The sequence below is a fragment of the Trifolium pratense genome, linkage group LG4, assembly GCF_020283565.1.
Source record: "Trifolium pratense cultivar HEN17-A07 linkage group LG4, ARS_RC_1.1, whole genome shotgun sequence".
Classification (NCBI taxonomy): Eukaryota; Viridiplantae; Streptophyta; class Magnoliopsida; order Fabales; family Fabaceae; genus Trifolium; species Trifolium pratense.
Window position 1 is genome coordinate 22974 of NC_060062.1, and position 21508 is coordinate 44481.

Genomic DNA, 21508 nt, shown 5'->3' on the forward strand with positions numbered 1-21508 from the left:
CATGATTTGTCCACATTAACATTGCCACATCATCATATAACTTGCCACATCAACATAAAATTGACCAAATAATAGGGGATGAAAAGTTCAAGTTTTTCAAAATAAGGGGACCAAAAATGCATTAAAGCCTACTATATATAAAGAGAATACATGAATTTTGATGTGAACTTTTCACAATGCCAACAATATCCTTGATTTTTTTTAGTAGCAACAAAAATATTTTATTAACAAACTCACCATAATATAAGACACATTTTTTTTAGGAGCAAAAATCTTTTATTAACAAACTGACCATAACATAAGCTATATATATTTTTGGACATAAGTTATACACATACAGGTGCGTAGTTTATTATAAAACAAATTATAAAATGAATTGAGGTGTTTTTATTTTTCAACCAAAAACCCAAATTCTTATTACCAAAAAAAAAAAAAATACCCAAATTCTTTTCAAACTAAAAAGAATTTAAATATTTTAATTATTTATTGGGTCGAAATAATTTGTGAGACGAAACGACGTCGTTGGCGGTTAGAAAGACTAACCCCTAAACCCTACTGCGCCACATTACACACTTCTCTCTTCTTCTCTGCCTCTCTTCGACATTACTGCGAGAACCAAACCAAATAAGAACAAAACGAAGCACCAAAACCCTAACCCTAACCTCTCAATCCTCTTTTCATCACAAAACCATAGCTATGGCAACTTCCATAGCTTCCCAATTAGCTTCTATCAGATCCAAAGCACTTGTTGATTCCGCTCCTCAAAAAAGACCATTTACTCGTCCTTCAATCTTATTCGATCCTAAAGAAGCTGCTGATATTGATATCGAATCCATTTTCAATATCGCTATTCAAGGTAGTATAACTTCACTTTTCAATTTTTTCAATTTTTTGCTATTTTTCATAACCTTACTTGAATGAATTTAATTGAATTTGAAGTTTTGTTTATGTTACAGGTTTGGAGGTTCTTATTAGCAATGATGAAAGGTTTAGGAATTATAAGAATGATTTGTTCAGTCACAGAAGTAAAGAGATGGATAGAGAGTTAATGGGGAGAGAAGAGAATGATAAACTTGATGTCTTAATTAATTCGTATTTGAAATTACTTTCTGGATACTTTAATCTTCCGTCCGCACTTAAAACGCTCGAGTATTTGATACGTAGACACAAGTGAGCATTCGGTTTAAATTCAGATTTTTTTTTTGGGTACGGTGATGATTATGTTTTGTGATTTTTAATGTGATTTGTTTTGAGTTTCAGGATTCATGTGCACAACTATGAATATTTGATTTTGTGTGCATTGCCGTATCATGACACACATGCATTTGTTCGGATAGTACAGATACTCAATATAAGGTTAGAAAAATATGATTGTTTGGTTCTGTTGTGAATTGTGATATAGATTACTAATTGGAGTTGGAATGGTTTCTGATGTTTTTATTGGTTTCTGTGAAGGAATGGTACATGGGGGTTTCTCGAGGGTGTGAAAGTTTCTGGTGCACCGCCACCTAGAATGGTTATAGTGCAGCAATGCCTTCGTGATAAGGGCGTATTAGAAGTTCTATGCAACTATGTGAGTAAAAATACCCGTGTTTAGCTGTGAATTTGATAGTTGTGCAAGAGAATTAAATAATAAGATGACTATGGTTTTGGTTGCAGGCATCTCCATCTAAAAAGTTTCAACCTTCAAAGAATGTAATTGGCTTTTGTACTGCTGTTTTCATTGAAGTTTTGGGTACCATTGTGACGGTTGATGATGATATCGTCAAGAGAATACTTCCTTTTGTGAGCTCTGGTCTTCAGCATGGTATTAGTCGGGTTTCAGATCACAAGGTTAGATTGTTTTAATTCACTAAAACTGATTATAATATTTGTGGGCATCAGCCATCATTTAGTAATTTTTGTGACGACCCTTTGGCTAGTTGGCAATGCACATACTCTGAAATGGGCAGACCATTTGAAATGAATTTGCATTTCCCCCTTCATGTCAACTTGTCAAGATCCATTAACATATTATTATTCATCACAAATAGTAATGCATTCTCTTGTAGCATAAGTTGGCCATAACATTTTTGTTAAGAAGTGCTATTCACCGTAATCACTCAGTTTCGATAAATCTAGAATATGCTTGGACTAGCTCATGTTATAACATGTGATTTGTTCAATCAATTAATCGCATGATTTTGTGTCTCCTTATATGATTTTTAAATTCCTCAAACTTCGGATTAGCAATATTACCCTAGTATATAGTTGGATAGGGCTGAGTGGTTGGTACCCTTATTTTTAATTTACAATAGAAATAGAAATATAAATTTAACCATTATTATTAAAGATCTCTCCAATCTCCATATTTGTAATTGTGAACTCTATAGTAACATGCATTGATCAACAAAGTATCAAAAAAAGACCATGGACCAACTCTCTCTCTCAATCACACAAGTCTAAGGAAATATATTCCATTTAAGATTTTGCTCCTGTCAAATAGACCAAAGAACAACGTACATTGTGTACCACTTTAAAAATATAGTTCTATATGTATCACCTTACTTTTAGGGCTCAGTTTCTGCTAGCAATCTTCCTATTTGGAGTGTCTATGTTAGGCAGGCTAAGAGGGATAGTTAGACATAACTGTCTAACTGATTTAAATATAGGTTCAGATATAGGGAATGGATTGTGAAAAGGGGAATAAAAGTGGTAAGTTTGGTGAGAACAAGCAACTTTTTGTAGCCAGTTGATTGCCGTGGAGGACCTGGCCTCATATTTTTAGTAGTTTAAACTTTAAAAAGAGTGCGTTCTCTGTATTGTTCTTTATTCAATCAGGAATCAGGATCAATATTCTTTTTCTTAGATTTTGTTTCAGATCTTATGGTTTCTTTTATATATATATATATATCGGTACTTTTTTCTTTCTTTTTTGATAAGTCTATATATCAGTACTTGATGCCACATAGTGTTATCAAATATCGGTGATGGCAGATATCGGTTGTGGGTTTTGGGATCTCTGCCATGACCAATTTTCACCAATATTATGGCTCTCCGCCATGATCCGCCACTGCCATGTATATATTTGTTTTATTTTATTTTTCGACACCTTGTGATGTACTTTTGCCATTTGCAGGCCAGTTCCTTGATGATAGTTAGCTTGCTTGGAAGTAAAGCTGCATTAGCTCCCAAACTTTTGAATAGATTGATAAATTCAGTTGCCGAGGTTGCTCGCGAGGAGGCTAATGAGTTGGATCTTCAATGGTTTCGGCTGTCCCTTATTGCCTTAATCAATCTTGTCCAGGTACTATGGGGTGACATAATTGTTTATCTTTTCTCTTTGATAAACGTTATTGACCCTATTTTCTTCCTGTTGTGCTAGCCTATTTTTTTAACTTGGCTATACTTTCATTCTTACTTTGTTTTGTTTGAATTTTCCTAGTCCCAAAATGTTGGAATACTTCCAATAAAGGCCTTGGAGGTTTTAAAGGAACTAAGGTAGTCTACCTCAAACTGCTCAGCTTGTTAATGATTCATGTTGTTCGGCTGTTGCCATTTGCATTCTATTTATGATTTATACAATCCTTTTTGTTATAGGGATTTGCCAAGGGTTTTATTAGAATTTTCTAAGGAGTTCAACATTGAAAAGTTTCTTGTTGTTCTCTTGGACTCCCTCATTGACTGCAGGTGAGAATTTCACGATTTTATTTCTGGCAATCTATGCTTACCATACTATTACAATCTTGTGTTTTGTGCTGATTTTTACAAATGTGCAGTTCTAAAGATGAATACTGCCAGCAGGCTTTGCTGTCCTTGATAGAAAAGGTCCCCATGAATGATTCTGTTCATCAGGTGGTCACCAAAATCCTATCAAATTGTGTGAAACTATCACAAAAAGTTGACGACTCAACATCTTTGAAGTCAGGTGTGTATTATGATTATGAATATAAGATTTTAAAGAATTCTAGAATGAGAGAAAATTTAAAAAGGACCAAAATGAATTTCTCTATTGAATCTCCAAATGGATCCGATAAATGGACTATTTTTTTATACTAGTATAACTGCTCTAACAAACAACAGAATTAGTTGAGATTTGACAGCTGAACACAGCTCAGCTCTTGGCTTAATGACTAAACTATATAGCTAATACAATAGTTGCAGCAGTCATCTATTCAATTATCATTTGATGCCTGGATATTATCCTCACAATTTTGTTTTTTAAATGTCAATTAGCTGGCTGGGCAAAAAAGACTCTGATAATTGTCAATACAAAGTATCCTTCTGAACTCCGTGGAGCCGTTCATCATTTCCTTCAGGTGTGCTGAAGAATTTTATGCTTTTCTTTGTTAGCAATTATTGTTAGAATTTCGGAAAGTCTTGATGGTTTAACTTTGAACTTGTTCAACTTCGACAGCATAACAAAGCCCAATCTAAGAAAGATAATTCACTGTATAAGATTTTATGCAAGATGTTGGATGGGAATTTGGATTCATCATCTGATATCTCAGAGTCAAAACTTTGGTTTGCCTTGTATCATCCAAAGGTACCACCAATTTACTTTCTGTTGTTCACTGTCTATAATCCTAAAGCGTGTATTCTCTTGTTCAATGGTCATCAATTTTCTGTTTGCACGTACTAGCTTCATTCTTATTTGTTATGGTATAGGCTGATGTTAGACGTACTACACTGCGTGATATAAATTCTTCTGGCATCCTGAACAGCGAGGCATTTGTTTCAGAGGTATGCTCTGCTACTCTTACCCTGTCCTCCAAAAACAATATGTTTATAATAATTTATATTTTCATCTGACACTAATTTATTGCTCAATGTGGTTAATTACTATATTATTGATATTTTAAAAAATCTCCGATCATTATGGCATATTGATTAAAGTTTTTGTCTATTTTTTATTTATATTTTTTCTGAAAAGGTTGCTTAACATATTTTTTACTGTCAAACTGGTTTTGTTTGGAAATGTTTTATATGATGTGTTCCATTAAAAATGATTTGAACTGATTATATTTGTAATCTAATATAATATATGCATTGTTGACGCAAGAGAGTTGTACGGCCATCAATATTACACATAATTGGTGGGTGGGGGATTTGTTGATTTTGATAGAGGACTTGATTAGGAGGTTTACAAGGTAGGGGGATTATGGACTTGTTCAAGTTTTAAATATTTGTATTTGTGATGTAACTTTTTTTGTAGCTGTATTTTCGTTTAAGAATAGCACTAAAACAACATTTTTTGAGAGTTTTGTTTTATTTTTTATATATTTTTTTATTATAATAAATAACATTATGAAAATCTGGGAGTTTTAATATATTTTTTAGAGTGTGTTTTTTTTATATGAAAATCTGAGCTGATTTGAAGTTGACTTGGGGTAATCATTATAACTTGGTCAAAGTGTTAGTTGAGTTGGGTTGATGTGGCTAGTTGTGTGTGCATCAGTTCATGTACATATGAGAATATGAGAAATCTCTTCCGGTATGAATTTTTTTCCAAATATACTGTGCACATAGGTGATTCATATTCCATAACCCTCAACCTTTTAATTATACCATTCTACCCAAAATGTTTTGTTGATCAGGGTCTAATTGACATTCGAGAGGCCATATTGAGACAGCTTGATGATAAAGATTTAACAGTTGTTCAAGCAGCTTTAAATGTTGATGGCTTGCAAAATGTACTAGGTTTTTCTAAGCTTCTCGAGGCACTGCAGAATGTGTTACGAAGATGTGTTGGCAAGCTGCTGTCTGGTAAGTGTGGTATATTAAAAATAATTTGGTTGGAATTCATTTTCCTCGTTTGTTTAAATGCTACATTAAAGCACTAACAAATGTGCCCACATCTGTTAAATGATTATATAAAATATGCGACCAGTAAATGATATTATGAGAAAAGACATGCATTTTGTAATAAAGATGATAGATGGTACACTTACCGACTGGCTTCTGACCAGCTGTCGGGATTTTTTTTCCTCTGAATGCATTCTTGTTGGATGATAAGCCAGTAGTTGGTGTGGTGGAGTCCTGTGCAGATAACATAGATTTGGCCTTCAAATGCATTACAATTAAATAAGAGTTGAAGTCTCCTTCATGCTTATCTCTGAATATGCTTACATTCTTTATCTTTTTGATGGATGTCTTGTCGTGAATGTATAACCTTCAACATACATTTCCATTTTTTTGCTGAGATAACCTGTTGTTTCATTCGTGATAAATTGATGACTACGGTGTTCAATTAAACCAATCTTAGATTTTACAGTTGATTATAAAGAGAGGTAGTCCCTTCATTAGATAGGAAGAAATAGCGACTTGGTGGTCAAGAGGGATTGGGAGAGGAGCTCTAAGCCTCTAACTTGTACAGAGATAGTTTGTTTAATGTGAAGTTGTGGGAGACGAGTATAAATTTCCTCACCGAAGTCCAGAGCTAGTTTGTTTAATGTTAAGTAAAACTTATTGTTACATTATGTCTCTGGATAAGTTCATATTTATTTCCAAAAGAAGTGTTAGAAATTCTTTAAACGAGTGTTCTTGCCTTTGTTTCTTAGTAGTTATTCGTTCAAGGACCACACATCTGCCCAATGAGGATAAATAAATGATTTGTTGGACCAAGGCCCAATCTAGTAAAGCTCTTGCTTTCTGCTTCCAAATTTTTTATTTTTATTAACGTTTCCTATCAAAAACTAAAAGGAAGTCACTAATAAATTGACATGTAGTAGAGAAATCTTTTATTTATTTTTGCTAAATCTCAATTATAATTTGCAATTTTTGAAATTACTTTGGAAAAGGAAAGCCTCAGTTTAGATTTTGATTTAGGACTATATTTTTTTTTGGGTAAGGAATTTAGGACTATATATATGCCCGGCATATGATTGTTGATTTGTTTTTCAAATTCTATTGTGCAGGTTCAACCGATAATGTTAGTGTAACTGGAGAAGTTGCTATCACTTGTCTAAAGAAAGCCATATCGTACTTCCATGATCATTCTGATTACTTGAAGAACATTGCTGCCATGATTTTCCCATTACTACTTGTTATGCCACAGGTTGCATTGGACTTCAGATTTAACATTTACTTTTTAAATATAAAGATTTAATATACTCCTGACTTTGTGTGTTCTTACTAGTTACTTAATTGTTGCATTCAGATTTCTGCCTCGTCTTGGTGATTATTTTCTGTTGATTACTTATCTTTCTTGTTGCAGACACAGGGTTTAAATTTAAAAGCTCTAGTACTAGTCAACAAAATTAACTGGCCAGTTTATCAGAATATTGCTGTTTCTAGCTCTGATGAAGCGGTAAATAACTACATGGGATTCAGTTTGTCCATATTTTTGTATTGTAATTTATACTTAAATATTGAAGAAACCAAAGTCTGTTGTTCAAAAAGGCAAGTTTGTAAAACTCATGATCCTACATAGAATCGGCCAAGGTGAACTAAGAATATAGAATCAGTCATGAAGTCCCTTTAACTTTGGAAAAACAAAACTTCAAAATTTTAAAGTTCAATTTTTTCTTCTTCTTGACATTACTTTAAGTTTGACTTTAGGAATGGGCAAATAGTACCCTGTGTATGAGTATCTTGATGTTTTACTGATAGTTTGTGTCGCAGTTGGGTGTTTTCTCATGGATATATTTTGGCTTCATCGAACTTCAAAATTGTTAACCACAACCAGTCATCAATCATCTTTCACTTTACTAATTCTTAAAGTTCAATTGCAGACATCGATACCTGGAAGTTTATCTTCAATTAACTTGAAAGTTATCAATAGCTTGGCTGGCAATTTCATGGCCCACCCTGAAGATAATATTTCTTGGTTTGTTGAAAGCTGCAATGATTCAGAATTGTCAAAGACACTCTTTTTTTTTGTTCTACTTCAGTCTCTTCTGCTGATAAAACCAAAAGGTTTGTTTTCCTTTTGTCTTTTTGAATCCCATTTTTTCTCAAATAGTACATAATAAAAAAAACAAATAGATATGTTATATCTTAATTATTTCATGACTAAAAAATATCATTTTAGCAAGTATTTTAGAAGTGCTTATTCAGAGTATATTTTATTGCTCCCAAGTTTCAATTCTCTTTCTGTGTATTAGATTTCTTTGTCAAAAAATTTAAAAACGGGGTTAGAGAATGATGGATGTTGACTTTCTATTTTGATCAAAGGTGATGAATTTTCTGCACTGTTTGGAAGTGTGTTTCCTATTCTGAAGGCTGAGTGGGAATCTTTAGTGAATGCTGGTGATGTTCTTTTGGATGAGGTACGAGGGTTTTACTCTCATATGGCTGCTTTTATTTGTCTTATTTTTTCTTGTGATAAACCAACTTTTTATGTTTATTTTGTAATTGTTTGCAGTTCAATTCTGAAGTGTTAGACTGGGACTGTAGTGCATTCTTTGATCAACTTTTGTATGCCAACCTCAGATCCCTAAATGCAAAAGTTATGGTTTGCATATTTTGGAAGCTGATAATGTCAGCCGATTCTTCAGGCAATCTGCTGGTTAGTAATTTCTTCTGTATTTGTTATGCCTGTATTCAGTTTTGTCTTATTAACTAGGTTTCCTTCTTTTGGAATTGATGTTAGTATTGGAGTTATAGCACGTAGTTATGCACTTAGGTAGTAGTCATATCAATAACTTCGTTGTGAATTTAAATTATGTTATGTTTATTGCTAAAAGTGAATAAATAGAGGATCAAGTCAACTGAGTGTAAATAACTCAAGCCTCAAGAATTTTTTTCTTTCTCAAATATCCTTTTATGTTCTTCAACTGTTGTTAGCCTTCCACTGTTCACTTGTTGACTGGTTGGATGAATGAACCTTTTGCAATATGCAGGATGATAGCAAGATAAAGGATTTGTTTGTATTTTTTGCTTCCTCAAAGTTCAAACATGTATTCAGTAAACACCTCCATTTCTTAGCAGCACATTGCAGTGTATCACCTGCCCGGCTATTATCTAAGTTTTTCACAGACGAAGGTACACTCTACGTTATCCCTGTTGCTTGATTTACTCCTTATCTTAAATGGAAAATACTGTGTTGGTTGTACTGTGAAATTCCTACTTCTAAGATAGAATATACAGTTTCTTTGTAAAAGTCAAAATCTCACATTATGCATAGTTACATTTGCTTGATTCTTTGTTGGATCTTTTATTGTGTAGGCGTTCCTGCTGCAGTTCAGGTTGAAAGTCTCCAGTGTTATGCATTTCTTTGTAGGATGTCACAAGATAGATGGCAAACTGAACTTTTGGTCGAATTTCCTTCTCTTCTTGTTCCATTGGCTGGTGATAATCAGGTATGAGTATTTTTCAGATTTACCTACTGATTTTGTGTGTATTTCTCCTTATCTGCTTGCTGCATTTATATGGTTAATTGTTATGGACAAATGGGTTTTTTTTAATTTATTTTTAAAATTGCTTATGCTATTTATTCTTATGTTGGATGTTCTCTTGATTTTTGAGGAAATGTGATTGGCTCAAATGATATATTTACACCTTTTGAAATTCCTTGCAGTCTGTAAGGGTTGCTTCCATGAACTGTACCGATGAGTTACGTGCCTTGTGGCGTCGCATCGATTGTTCTGGCAAGATAAACGGTACTTTATTGTCAGAATAGTTGTATTTAATCCTTTATTCCTAATTATTTTACCTTGCAAAGTACCTAAACTTGTGTAACAACAGGGAATAATGCGACATGGTTCGATTTTCTGGGTGAACTTCTATTGCTGTTGGATCAGCAAAAAACACTTATACTGTCAGACAAGAAATTTCTTCCATCATTGTTCGCATCCACGCTAGGCTCTTCCTGTCATAATATCTTAGTACCTCAAAATATGGAGAACAGGTATATAATGTTACTATGACTATTTCATCTATGCTCCACTTTTGTCACCACAAAACTATTTGATATATTGTCTTAGCTGCTTATAAACTTTATTTCCATGTTTTCTGCTTTGGTTGTTGGAATTTGCCAGATCTTTCAAATGTGTAGAGGGTAATCTGGATAGATCTTTTATTTTTATTTCCTTACAATGTGTAAAATATCGAGATAGATTATTTGGCCTGGCTTCTCACAAGTATTTGAGCTTCTTAGAGGAGATATATTAGGTTTTAGAGATATTCTGTTGTGATTGGCTCTGTATTAGTTGATGCAAATTTATATGATGTGTCTTTTGGTATTTTCTCTATGTTAATTATACTTTTTCATTTTGGCTGTTGCCTGTGTGTAATTTTTTCCCTGCGAGATTGTTCATTATCTTCATTCAAAAAGAATATTCATTTGTATTTACTTTCAAGATTCTCCCCCGCTTTATTTCTGTACTTGTCATTTTTTCAGATTTGATCAGCCCACAAAAGAAAGAATAATTGAGTTCATTTTGGGTTCTGCTCTGGAATTCTCCAATTATGGGAAGGTTTGATTTCTTCATATTAACTCTCTTATTCTATTTTCTCTCTCTATAATTTTAATTGTGGCAATAGCGATATAGGTTGAAGTTTCTTGTTTTCAGTTTCATAAGATTTAACAGTGTTATGTGTGGGTTGTTATTATTCAAAGCCAACATTGTAAGACAATAACTTACTTTCGGACATTGATTTCTTTGGCAGCTAATGATTCTCTCCCTGCTCAAGGGAATTGGGAATGCTATTATGCATCCTAAAGTTGCGCCAATGTTGTCTCGTTTTATGAAGCAATACTATGACAGGAGTCGCAAGTCTTCCCAGAAATTTTCAAACACTGAAACTCGGATAATGTGCCTTTTGTTGGAGGTGGAGGTGTGTATTCTAATATTGTGTTTTAGCAGTTGAAACCTTCAATCTGTGGTTTGGTTAGCTAATTTCTTTTCTTTGTATAGAGCTGTGCTATGTCATCTTCCTCTGGTGGAGACGATCTTCAATATCCTTTACTGAAAGCGTTGCAGGTGAGATACCAAGATCCATTCTTTTCATAGGTCCCGCCATGCTTGATATTTTGAATTTACTGACCTTGGTCATTGCCTTTTTCAGTTGGATGGCATGACTTCTGATGACCCTGCCTACATAGAGCCCTGTATTTCTGTCTTGAACAAACTTAATAGTCAGTTCTACACGGGGTTGCCGAATGAAGTGCAGGTCTTATTAGCAATACAGTTATTTATTTCTAGAGTCTGTTGTCATTCATGATAAATAGACATAGACATGTGCTATTTATTAAATCATTACATGTACACTTTCTAAGTGTGATTCCTTATGATAATATTTTTGTTAGGTATATGAAAAAAAACCATTACCAATCTAGTCTCTACTACGACCTAAACTATTGGTTTTTTCTTATATGTCAGGAGCTTTTATTTCGTGCGCTTGTGTTTTTGTGCCGTAATGCAAATGGTGATGTACAAAGTGCAACTAGAGAGGCCTTATTGCGCATAGATGTGAGTTTCTTGCTTTTGGTTATTTTTTTTGTCAAACATGTATTGTCTTAATTAAGGTTCTTTTGTTTGTCTTTCAATTTGGTGCCTGTTTTGCATTTCTGTAGTTTTTCCTTGCAATATAAAAAAGTGAGGCACTCACATAAACTGGGCATCACATAAACTGACCTCATTAGCTTAACACATTTTATACAATATCGCCATAGACATAATCCTACCCTGAAATAAGCCAATTCCAGATAAGCGCTTCAAGCAATGCACTTAGGGTGCTAACTGACTGAGACGAAAAATTGCCACAATATTAGGATCGTAGTTTTCTTTTTGGACAATGCCTGTTTTTCTGTTTATGCACAGTTGAATAAGTATAATTTATTATTATGATATATTTTAAATGTGATAAATATATTACATCATTCCTTGTGGCAACTGTCGACTATTAAATTTTTTTTTAAAATGAAATATTAGGATACACATTTTCTTTTGAAAATCTTAACAGTAAGATTTGAAATCTGTGTTTGATCACTGACCATAACATTTTGGATCAATGGTTTATTTGCGTTATGCATTTTTTTCTGTTTGTTTTTGTCTTTGCATTATGCATGTTATTTTCTGTTTGTTTTTGTATTATTTTTCTGTTTATGTATATTAGGATTTTGTTCCAGCTTCCATTTCAAAGAATGGAAAATTGAAACTGAGAATAATTTATGGCTTTTATTGAATTGCAGATAAATTTCTCAACTGTTGCTCACATACTTGATATCATACTTGCAACAAAATGTGGCATAATTAAGTCAGCAAATGAAAAGACAAAAAAGAGGCAGAAATTGACAACAGATCAAGAAGATAATCCGGCCTACATTCTTAGTCCCCTTCTTGATGTTTTGTTATTGAAGAAAGACATAACAAACAGGTGATTTGATTATTTCCTTAGTACCATGACCAAATAGTTGCACAAAGAATTTCATCGTGCTAAATTTGCTGTTTGATTCTTGCAGGCATTTTCTTTTAGATCCCTTATTTAAACTTCTTAGCAAGGTATTTTCAGAAGAATGGGTAAATGGTACTCTTTCCCTTGAGGAAGAATCAAGCCAAACATCATCAAGTCCTTCTGAAACAGTAAATCATATTCAACAGACTCTGTTGATTATCCTGGAGGATATAATCATCTCTCTTAAAAGCATGGATGTGTTAAACGTATGCTTTCTAATTGTGAAGCTGGCAATTTATATTATAATAGAAAATTTAAACTACCTCTTCACTGTTTTTTCTGCTTCCTTTTATTAATTTTCATCACTCATGACAGGAAAAAAAAATGACGAATGAGATTAACATTAAGCTACTGATAGAGTGTGCCCGGACTACCAATGTTTTGGTCACCCGCAACCATATATTTTCTCTGCTTTCTGCTGTTATTAGGGTCTTACCAGGAAAAGTCTTTGGGCATATACTTGATATTCTCCCAGTTATTGGAGAATCAGCTGTCACACAGGTTCGTAAATTCTGGCTTTCCCCCTCTTTTGGTTTCCCTGTTTTTCTTCAATCCTTGATTTTGATGATTCAATCCATATTAAATCTTCCAACTTATGTAAAAGCTTTTACTTACAAATTTTTGAGAATATGATTCCAATATTCCAAATAACCACGTGTCACCATTTCTGTGTCCATGTACGAGTAGATTGACAGTCATTCAAAGCATGTTTTTGAGGATCTTATATCGGCGATTGTTCCTTGTTGGCTGTCCAAGACAGATGATGTGGAGAAATTACTGAAGGTTGGTATTTCATGAGAATACTTTTGTGCTTTCATGTCTCTCCTACATGATTTGAAGTAACTCTTAGTAGATCAATCTTCTGATATTTTTTTTCTTCAGGTTTTCATAGATGTTTTTCCTGAAGTAGTTGAGCACAGAAGGCTATCAATTGTTCTATATCTCCTACGGTACTTTCCATGATCTTAATATTGTAACTTAGCCATTGGTTTATGATCTTCATCTTATAATGGCGAATATTTTGCAGAACTTTGGGTGAGGGTAAAAGCTTGGCCTCGTTACTTATCTTGTTGTTCTCTTCATTAGTTTCAAGGAAAGCCACCTGTTTCATCAATATTCAGACGCCAGATGCCTTAACATTTTTTACTAAAGAGTGGGAATATAAATTAGCAGTGCAGATTTGTGAACATTTGACAAGTATGATTTGGCTTCCATCTTTAGTTATTATCCTTAAACAGAGAGTAAATAAAAATATTGACCAGTCAATGTTTCTGGAGTTGTTTCTGGCAATGCAATTTTCTTTGCAAAAATTGCAAGATCCTGAATTGTTGTTCAAGCTAGAATCAGGAGAAGACACAGTTGTCATTCAGGTATAATCCTGATCACAAATGATGCAACAAAGTTTTATGCCTTTTAATGTCTTTGTTCAATTCTACTAGTATAGTGCAAAGTCTTGATAATTTATATAATGATTTTTCAAAAGCGTCAGTGTTGAATGACCATTGCAAAGTAATGGCAACAGATGGGGTATCAAATATCAATGCCATAATTGAGAGATTGATATCTCGTAGTTGATGAATTAATGTGATGTATTGCACGGTGAAATTGTTAGCTTTCAATTAATCAGCAATTTCCTCAGTTATAGTGTGGTACAAATCTTTTGCTTAATACTGAAGCAGTCACTGGTCTAGCATACTTTTATTTGATTGAGTGTTCTATTCTTTGATTAGTCTGTAAACACTTCTGTTTATCCCAACAAAGATTCATATTATTCAAAATATGTGATGGGCTGTCAATATTGCAGAGTGCACTTGGAGAGCTTATGGAATATGTTGTTTTCCTCTTGCATCTTGTAGATGCAAAAAAAAAGCAACTGAATTTCCCTGTCATTATGAGGAAAGAGTTGAAGGGAACTACGCGTGCTGTTGTGAAGAATATTACAATGGTCATGCTACCTTCAGTATACTTTAAGAGCATAATTAAGTTGCTCCATCATTCAGATAAAAGTGTTGGAAAAAAGGTATGATTTTTTAGAAGATTCTTTCAAGTTTAAGAAATTTTATTGGAATCTTGCATTTTTTTAATATAATATGTGGGCCATAATTTGTTGGTCTTTATTCTCCCTGCTAGTTTTAGAGATTAGGACCATCGTTTAGAGATTAGGATATTGGTTTGGGGTTATTCCCTTAGACATATATTGTATATTCATTTGATGATTTGTAATAACGACTCATTATGCACATATTTTACACATGCTATTGATTCTACTACATCTAGAAAAAGCTCTTTTTTTGTTGGTTTGTAATAAATACACATGCTTGGTAAACAAACTAAGCGTGTGGAAGCGAGACATTGATAACTGTTATCTGATACTGCAACACTTTTGCTCCAGGCTCTTGGGCTGTTATGTGATGCTGCAAGAAATCATGAAAAAGTCAGCTTAATGCTTAAAGACAAGAAAGCTTCAAGGTCAAGATCAAGTTTTCCTTGGCTTCATATGGATGAAAGCTCTCACGAATCACTTAATAAAATGTGTTTAGAAATTCTTAGTATACTTGATGATTCATCAAATACCTCCTTGAAAGTGGCAGCAGTTTCAGCGTTGGAAGTTCTTGCAGAAAGGTTCCCTTCGAATAGTTCCATCTTCGGTGTATGCCTTGGGTCTATTACAAGATGCATTACATCTCATAACATGGCTGTGACTTCTAGCTGCCTTCGAACATCTGCTGCGCTGATCAACGTTCTTGGTCCAAAAGCACTGGCTGAACTTCCTCAAATTATGGACAACGTGATGAAATCCTCTCGTATTGTAATATCCAATCAGGAGTTGAAACCAAAAGCTAACGAGGTTTTATCAGCCTCAAATGAACCCCATTTTATTTCCGTGCTCATTACTTTGGAGGCGGTTGTTGACAAGCTTGGTGGATTCCTAAACCCATATCTCACAAATATCATGGAGCTTCTGGTGCTTCATCCCGAATATGTCTCAGGAATGGATTCCAAAGTGGAAACCCGAGCTCATGGATTACGAAAGCTTCTTGCGGAAAAAATTCCAGTAAGGCTTGCTAATCATAAGCATTGTTTGACCATGGTAGTGCCAGATGAGTACATGTTTTTTCTAACTAAACATCATTTTGTTACAGGTACGACTTGCCTTGCCGCCACTGTTAAAACTGTACCCTGCTGCTGTTGAGGCTGGGGATAAAAGCTTAACAATTGTGTTTGATATGTTGGCAACATTTATTGGTATTATGGACAGATCATCAATTGTGGCATTCCATGGAAAGATTTTTGACTTTTTCTTGGTTGCTCTTGATCTTCGCCGTCAAAGTCCTCTTTCAGTTCAAAACGTTGATTTAGTGGAAAAAGGTGTGCTGAATTCTATGCTTGCGCTGACCCTAAAACTAACTGAGAGCATGTTCAAGCCTCTTTTCGTAAAGAGTATTGAGTGGGCAGAATCTGTAGTGGATGAAACTGCATCCGGAGGAAGCATGGATAGGGCCATATCTTTCTTTGGCATGATAAATAAGCTTGCTGAGAACCATAGGTAAGTCATTGCCTAATGTTTTTACTTTTTATATTCCTTCATAGATAATCCTCTTAAAAATAAACATGTTTTTTGGGAGAAGAGTTAATAAAGTAGCGTATTGAGTTGAACTTCATAATTATATCAATTTTGTTCAAGATGCAATATGAAATAGATGCAATTTGTTTATAATATTATATTTAAAATTTTGACTTATGGGTATATAATAAATTATGATTGTTTTTTCTTATATAATTAACAATTGACATCCTTTTCATATTTCTAGGTCTTTGTTTGTTCCTTACTTCAAATACTTGATCGGTAGCTGTGTTCATCATCTTGGTGATGGTGAAGACTTTAATGTGTCTAGTCTGAGGAAGAAAAAGAAGGCTAAGATTTTGGATGACGGCGATGTAAAAGAAACAGGTAGCTTGTCTATTAAGGGATGGCATCTCAGGACACTAGTCTTGTCATCCTTACACAAGTGTTTTCTCTATGACACTGGGAGCTTGAAGTTTCTCGAGTCCTCAAATTTCCAGGCTAGTATTTTTTTAAAACTTTTCACAATATGAAATTGTTATGAAAAAGTTTATGAAGTTTTTTTTCCATCTTATTGTTTGAATGGCACATTCTGTAATAAGTTTGGGAAATTTTCCATTGAGCCTCCTTCACTGACTTTCATATGATGCTTGTTGCAGTTGTTGTTGAAACCTATTGTTTCTCAACTTGTCATAGATCCACCTGCTTTGCCAGATGACAACATGAATGTACCTAGCGTGAAGGAATTTGATGACCTACTTGTTGTGTGCATCGGTCAAATGGCGGTCACAGCTGGCTCTGACCTTTTGTGGAAGCCTCTGAACCATGAGGTATATTTTGTGATTTTCTATTTCTCTCATGCAATTTTATAGACCACCTATTCTGCTATTTTGAGTAAAACTAAAGTAACTGTGTCAAATTTTCCTCATCTTGCAGCTGACTATTTTGTTGTCGTAATTTGGTTGTTTTGTAGGTTTTGATGCAGACACGCAGTGAGAAGATGCGAACTAGAATATTGGGCCTGAGAATTGTTAAATATTTTGTAGATAACTTGAAAGAAGAATATTTAGTGTTATTAGCGGAAACAATCCCCTTCCTCGGCGAACTGCTTGAAGATGTGGAGCTTTCAGTTAAATCACTTGCTCAAGAAATTTTGACGGAAATGGAGTCTATGAGTGGGGAGAGCCTTCAACAATACCTATGATGAAGTTAAGATTAGGAGGGTAATATTTTCACGGTATCATGATATGTTTGAGCTAGAAATGTGTAATCAGTCAAATATAGGAAATTTGTTTTGTAGACATGTAAATTGTGGCCATTTAAAGGAAAGATGGCATTTTTTATACTGATAAGTGTTAATCCAATTATTTTCTTGTGTATTTTCAAGCTGTATTTTTTCTTTCTTTCACAAGTGCCAATCATTAAAAAGATGAATCCTTTTTTTTGACAAGATGAATTCTTTTAAAAAGTAGTATTCATAACAATAAATAAGATGAAATATTATGTTAAATAAAACAAAAAGAATCCCATATTCCTTACTTCTTACCACTAAATGTGGAATAATAAGATCATATGGATCCTCTCATTTCCGTATTAACTCGTTCTCATTCCTAGCTCTCTATCTTTCTCTTAATTCTACTTTCTCTCTTCATTGAAAATTTAAAAGATAACCAAGAGATAGAGTGAGATTAAGAGAGATAGAAAGTTAAGAGAGGGAAGGAGAGAAAAGAGAAGGATATGATCCACTGTATAAACAACATGGTCTCATATCTTTTAGCCGTTTTTTTATAAATATTTTCCGCATACCTCGGGGTGTGCACGCAATCTGATCAACTTGCAATGACAGGTAATTAGGTACCATATTTTTAAAAAAATGTGTTCCAAAAAAATCTCATTTTGGCTTATTCAAAAAAATCTTCCACCCATCGCCCCCTTTCTCTCTCCCTCTCGATCTCTTTTACACCCCTCTACATTTTGGCTCTATTTGGATAAACAACTTAATTAAGCACTTATAGCATGAACTCTTATTATATAAGTCTTATGTATAAGTTATTTCTATAACAAAAGCTTTAATAAAGTCAAACTGTTTTTATATAAGCTATAAGTTGTTTTCATAAGCAATTATGGAGAGCTTATAGATTTAAGCTGAAAACAGTTCATGGAGATGTCATAAGTTGTTTCTATAAGCTCCTCACAGGTGTTTATACATACAGGACGGAATGTCTTTCATGTGATGTCAAAATTGATCCTATCCATTTTTTGTTGATATTTTTGCTTTTATATTTGCAGTGATATGGAATATCTGCGCATGCATTAACTGCGGCAATAAGAGCGCACGATGGTTGCGGTCCAAGTACACTGCTGACAAGTAGTATTTTACAAGCACTTGGTCTTTCTTCTGCAGAAGAATTGATTGGGTATACATTCTAGCTCTATAATTGTTGACGCCATATATAGTTGCGAAGTAAATAACTAGAATTTTGAAATCCTACAATTTAATGCCTTTTTGAGCAAGGATATAGTGTCTCAGTCATTTGTTTGTCTCATTGAAAATCAGGTGGACCTACGCAGATCCATCTTGGGCTCGCATTGCAGCTCTCATTCCAGTTGTAGTATCCTGTGCAGAGGCCGGGGATGAGGTTGCATACAAGATCTTGCTAGAATCGGCGCAAGAACTGGCTTCAAGTGTTAAAGCTGTTGTAGGCAGACTTGGATTGTGCGGTCAAGGTTATATATACGTTTTTTAATCGAATATATTTTAACACATACATCACTAAGTCTTTGTGCCTGTGTGATCAAATTCGAAGTGATTGACTTGCCCTCTAGACACTCTTTTAAAATATAAAACAAAACAATGGTTTTTCTGTCTTTTATGAATATTTATGCAACCTAAAAGATGGTGTTTCATATCTAAGACTGATATTCTGTAATTTTGGCAGATGGAAAGGATGCTTTCGAGTTTCTTAGAAATTCCAAGTTTCTTGATCTCAAGACCATCATCACTATTCACTGCTTTCGAGGGTTCTTCGTATGGAAAAGTTTCAGCAGCATAACCAGCGCGAGAAGACAAAGAGGCGCGAAATAGCAAAGGTTGTGATTTTGAGGTTAATGATTAAGCTACTTTTGTGCGTTCATGTCTCTCCTACATGATTTGAAGTAACTCTTAGTAGATCAATCATCTGATATTTTTTTCTTTCTTCAGGTTTTCATAGATGTTTTTCCTGAAGTAGTTGAGCACAGAAGGCTATCAATTGTTCTATATCTCCTACGGTACTTTCCATGATCTTAATATTGTAACTTAGCCATTGGTTTATGATCTTCATCTTATAATGACCGAATATTTTGCAGAACTTTGGGTGAGGGTAAAAGCTTGGCCTCGTTACTTATCTTGTTGTTCTCTTAGTTAGTTTCAAGGAAAGCCACCTGTTTCGTCAATATTCAGACGCCAGATGCGTTAACATTTTTTACTAAAGAGTGGGAATATAAATTAGCAGTGCAGATTTGTGAACATTTTGGTTTCTCAGTGTGATGTCACTGGTCTAGCATACTTTTATTTGATTAGTCTGTAAACACTTCTGTTTATCCCAACAAGGATTCATATTATTCAAAAGGTATGATTTTTTATAAGATTCTTTCAAATATAAGAAATTTTTATTAGAATCTTGCATTTTTTTTTTATATAATATATGGGCCATAATTTGTTGGTCTTTATTCTCCCTGCTAGTTTTAGAGATTAGGATATTGGTTTGGGGTTATTCACTTAGACATATATTGTATATTCATTTAATGATTTGTAATAACGACTCATTACGCACATATTTTACACATGCTATTGATTCTACTACATCTAGAAAAAGCTCTTTTTTTGTTGGTTTGTAATAGATACATGTCTTGGTAAACAAACTAAGCGTGTGGAAGCGAGACATTGATAACTGTTATCTGATACTGCATCACTTTTGCTCCAGGCTCTTGGGCTGTTATGTGATGCTGCAAGAAATCTTGAAAAAGTCAGCTTAATTAATGCTTAAAGACAAGAAAGCTTCAAGGTCAAGATCAAGTTTTCCTTGGCTTCATATGGATGAAGGCTCTCAAGAATCACTTAATAAAATGTGTTTAGAAATTCTTAGAGTACTTGATGATTCATCAAATACCTCCTTGAAAGTGTTAGCAGTTTCAGCGTTGGAAGTTCTTGCAGAAAGGTTCCCTTCGAATAGTTCCATCTTCGGTGTATGCCTTGGATCTATTACAAGATGCATTACATCTCATAACATGGCTGTGACTTCTACTTTTACTTTCATTTCCTAAATAAACACTTGTCAGTCTTCGACAATCCCTGTGAAGATGAATCTTTATAAATTTTATTACTCGAAGATAAACTAATGCACTTGATAGGGGTCATGCTCGTTCTCCGAAAATGGTTTTACCTGTTTCTTCATGTGAGACTTAATGTCCTGACTTGAGCACTACTTCAACATCAACAACACTTTATAGGTTTACACCGTTTGATAATTATTTTACTCTAATAAATTTGATAATAATATAAGAATCACTAGTAAAGCAACTTTTTGGATCATGACTTTTTCAAGCCAGGATCGGTTTAAGCCACTATAAGTCTATAAGTCAGAATGATCATAATGATTTGTGGAAAAAGATTACAAATGATCATAATGATTTGTGGAAATTTTTGAGAGGAAAATTCAAACCATATTAATGTGCCTCACCGCCGGTCCCATTTTTTCATATATAGGACTTCCAAAGTCTTTACTTTCCTTATCAAAAAATATAAATTATGTCCAAGTGACAAGCATATATATTATCTAAAATAATTTTTATTTTAGATATAGTGTACAATTACTGTGTAAAATTACTGAATTATAGAGTAATGTGAAAGTAGTTAACCATTGACAATTAAACAGCATATTTAGAAGGAAAAAAACACATTCATCAACTAATTTTCATACATGCACCGTACACTAATACTTGACTACATAGTAAGCTTGAAAAACACATCAATTCAATACATTTATATTATTTCTACATAAAAACTATAAAATAATGATATATAAAATTAGAACAATATTTTTATGATTATAAATTTTGTATGCTTATTTATTCTTTTTAATGTAAACTTGAGCTTTAGTAGGACTCAAATGGGCGGCAAACTCTCCCTAAGAGTTTTAGGAATGCTGCATGCCTAAATCAGTTATCGAACCTTGCAAAGACTAATCCCTTGAGCCTTGTAGGAACCAAATGGGCGGAAAACTTTAGGGCTGTCATATGCCCAAACTAGGGATCAAACTCAGGACCTTGATTAAACTAAAAGAGACTCGTGTCATCTCATCTAAACGCTCTTGGGTGATTATTTATTATTTTAAAATGATTAAAATTATAAATTATGTATATTAAGAGAATGAAGTTAACTGTAAATTTGTAATTTTCAACTGAAGTATGTTAAACGATCAAGTTCACTGAATTTAGGACATCCAAAACTAAATTATGCCTTAAAAAAATTTGTATCATATTATTTATTGTATATTCAATTTGGCTATAAATATTAATGTTACA

At 33.8% G+C, this 21508-nt stretch overlaps 1 protein-coding gene and 1 long non-coding RNA gene across 3 annotated transcripts; both read left to right on the forward strand.

Moving 5' to 3' along the window:
- The first annotated feature begins 503 nt into the window (after window positions 1–503).
- LOC123881506 (uncharacterized protein At3g06530) lies at window positions 504–17322 on the forward strand. 2 transcript variants are annotated; one of them, XM_045930212.1, is made up of 39 exons: window positions 504–856; window positions 957–1170; window positions 1261–1356; window positions 1456–1573; window positions 1660–1833; window positions 3119–3286; window positions 3425–3480; window positions 3580–3669; window positions 3759–3907; window positions 4216–4298; window positions 4397–4525; window positions 4648–4722; window positions 5577–5745; window positions 6897–7036; window positions 7196–7288; window positions 7713–7896; window positions 8155–8249; window positions 8345–8488; window positions 8823–8964; window positions 9148–9281; window positions 9500–9581; window positions 9667–9829; window positions 10322–10397; window positions 10591–10758; window positions 10839–10904; window positions 10990–11094; window positions 11304–11393; window positions 12116–12300; window positions 12386–12584; window positions 12694–12879; window positions 13066–13161; window positions 13261–13328; window positions 13406–13748; window positions 14183–14398; window positions 14771–15433; window positions 15522–15925; window positions 16191–16443; window positions 16603–16773; window positions 16917–17322. In XM_045930212.1, the coding sequence occupies exons 1-39, from the start codon at window positions 697–699 to the stop codon at window positions 17145–17147; spliced, it is 6378 nt and encodes a 2125-aa protein (XP_045786168.1). In that variant the 5' UTR covers window positions 504–696; the 3' UTR covers window positions 17148–17322. The 2 variants fall into 2 exon arrangements, with proteins under 2 accessions (XP_045786168.1, XP_045786169.1); XM_045930213.1 differs by having other exon boundaries at window positions 550–856; window positions 10591–10752.
- Window positions 17323–18300: 978 nt separating this feature from the next.
- LOC123923446 lies at window positions 18301–20336 on the forward strand. Its single transcript, XR_006814403.1, has 6 exons — window positions 18301–18360; window positions 18501–18670; window positions 18883–19033; window positions 19146–19213; window positions 19292–19554; window positions 19909–20336. It is a non-coding gene; the product is annotated as an uncharacterized LOC123923446 (long non-coding RNA).
- Window positions 20337–21508: the final 1172 nt, after the last annotated feature.

Coding starts and splice junctions, on each gene's coding strand:
- LOC123881506 (XM_045930212.1), top strand. CDS start 697: ATGGCAACTTCCATAGCTTCCCAATTAGCTTCTATCAGATCCAAAGCA. Junction 5,746..6,896: donor TGTTGGCAAGCTGCTGTCTG/GTAAGTGTGGTA, acceptor TCTATTGTGCAG/GTTCAACCGATAATGTTAGT. Junction 15,434..15,521: donor TTCTTGCGGAAAAAATTCCA/GTAAGGCTTGCT, acceptor ATTTTGTTACAG/GTACGACTTGCCTTGCCGCC.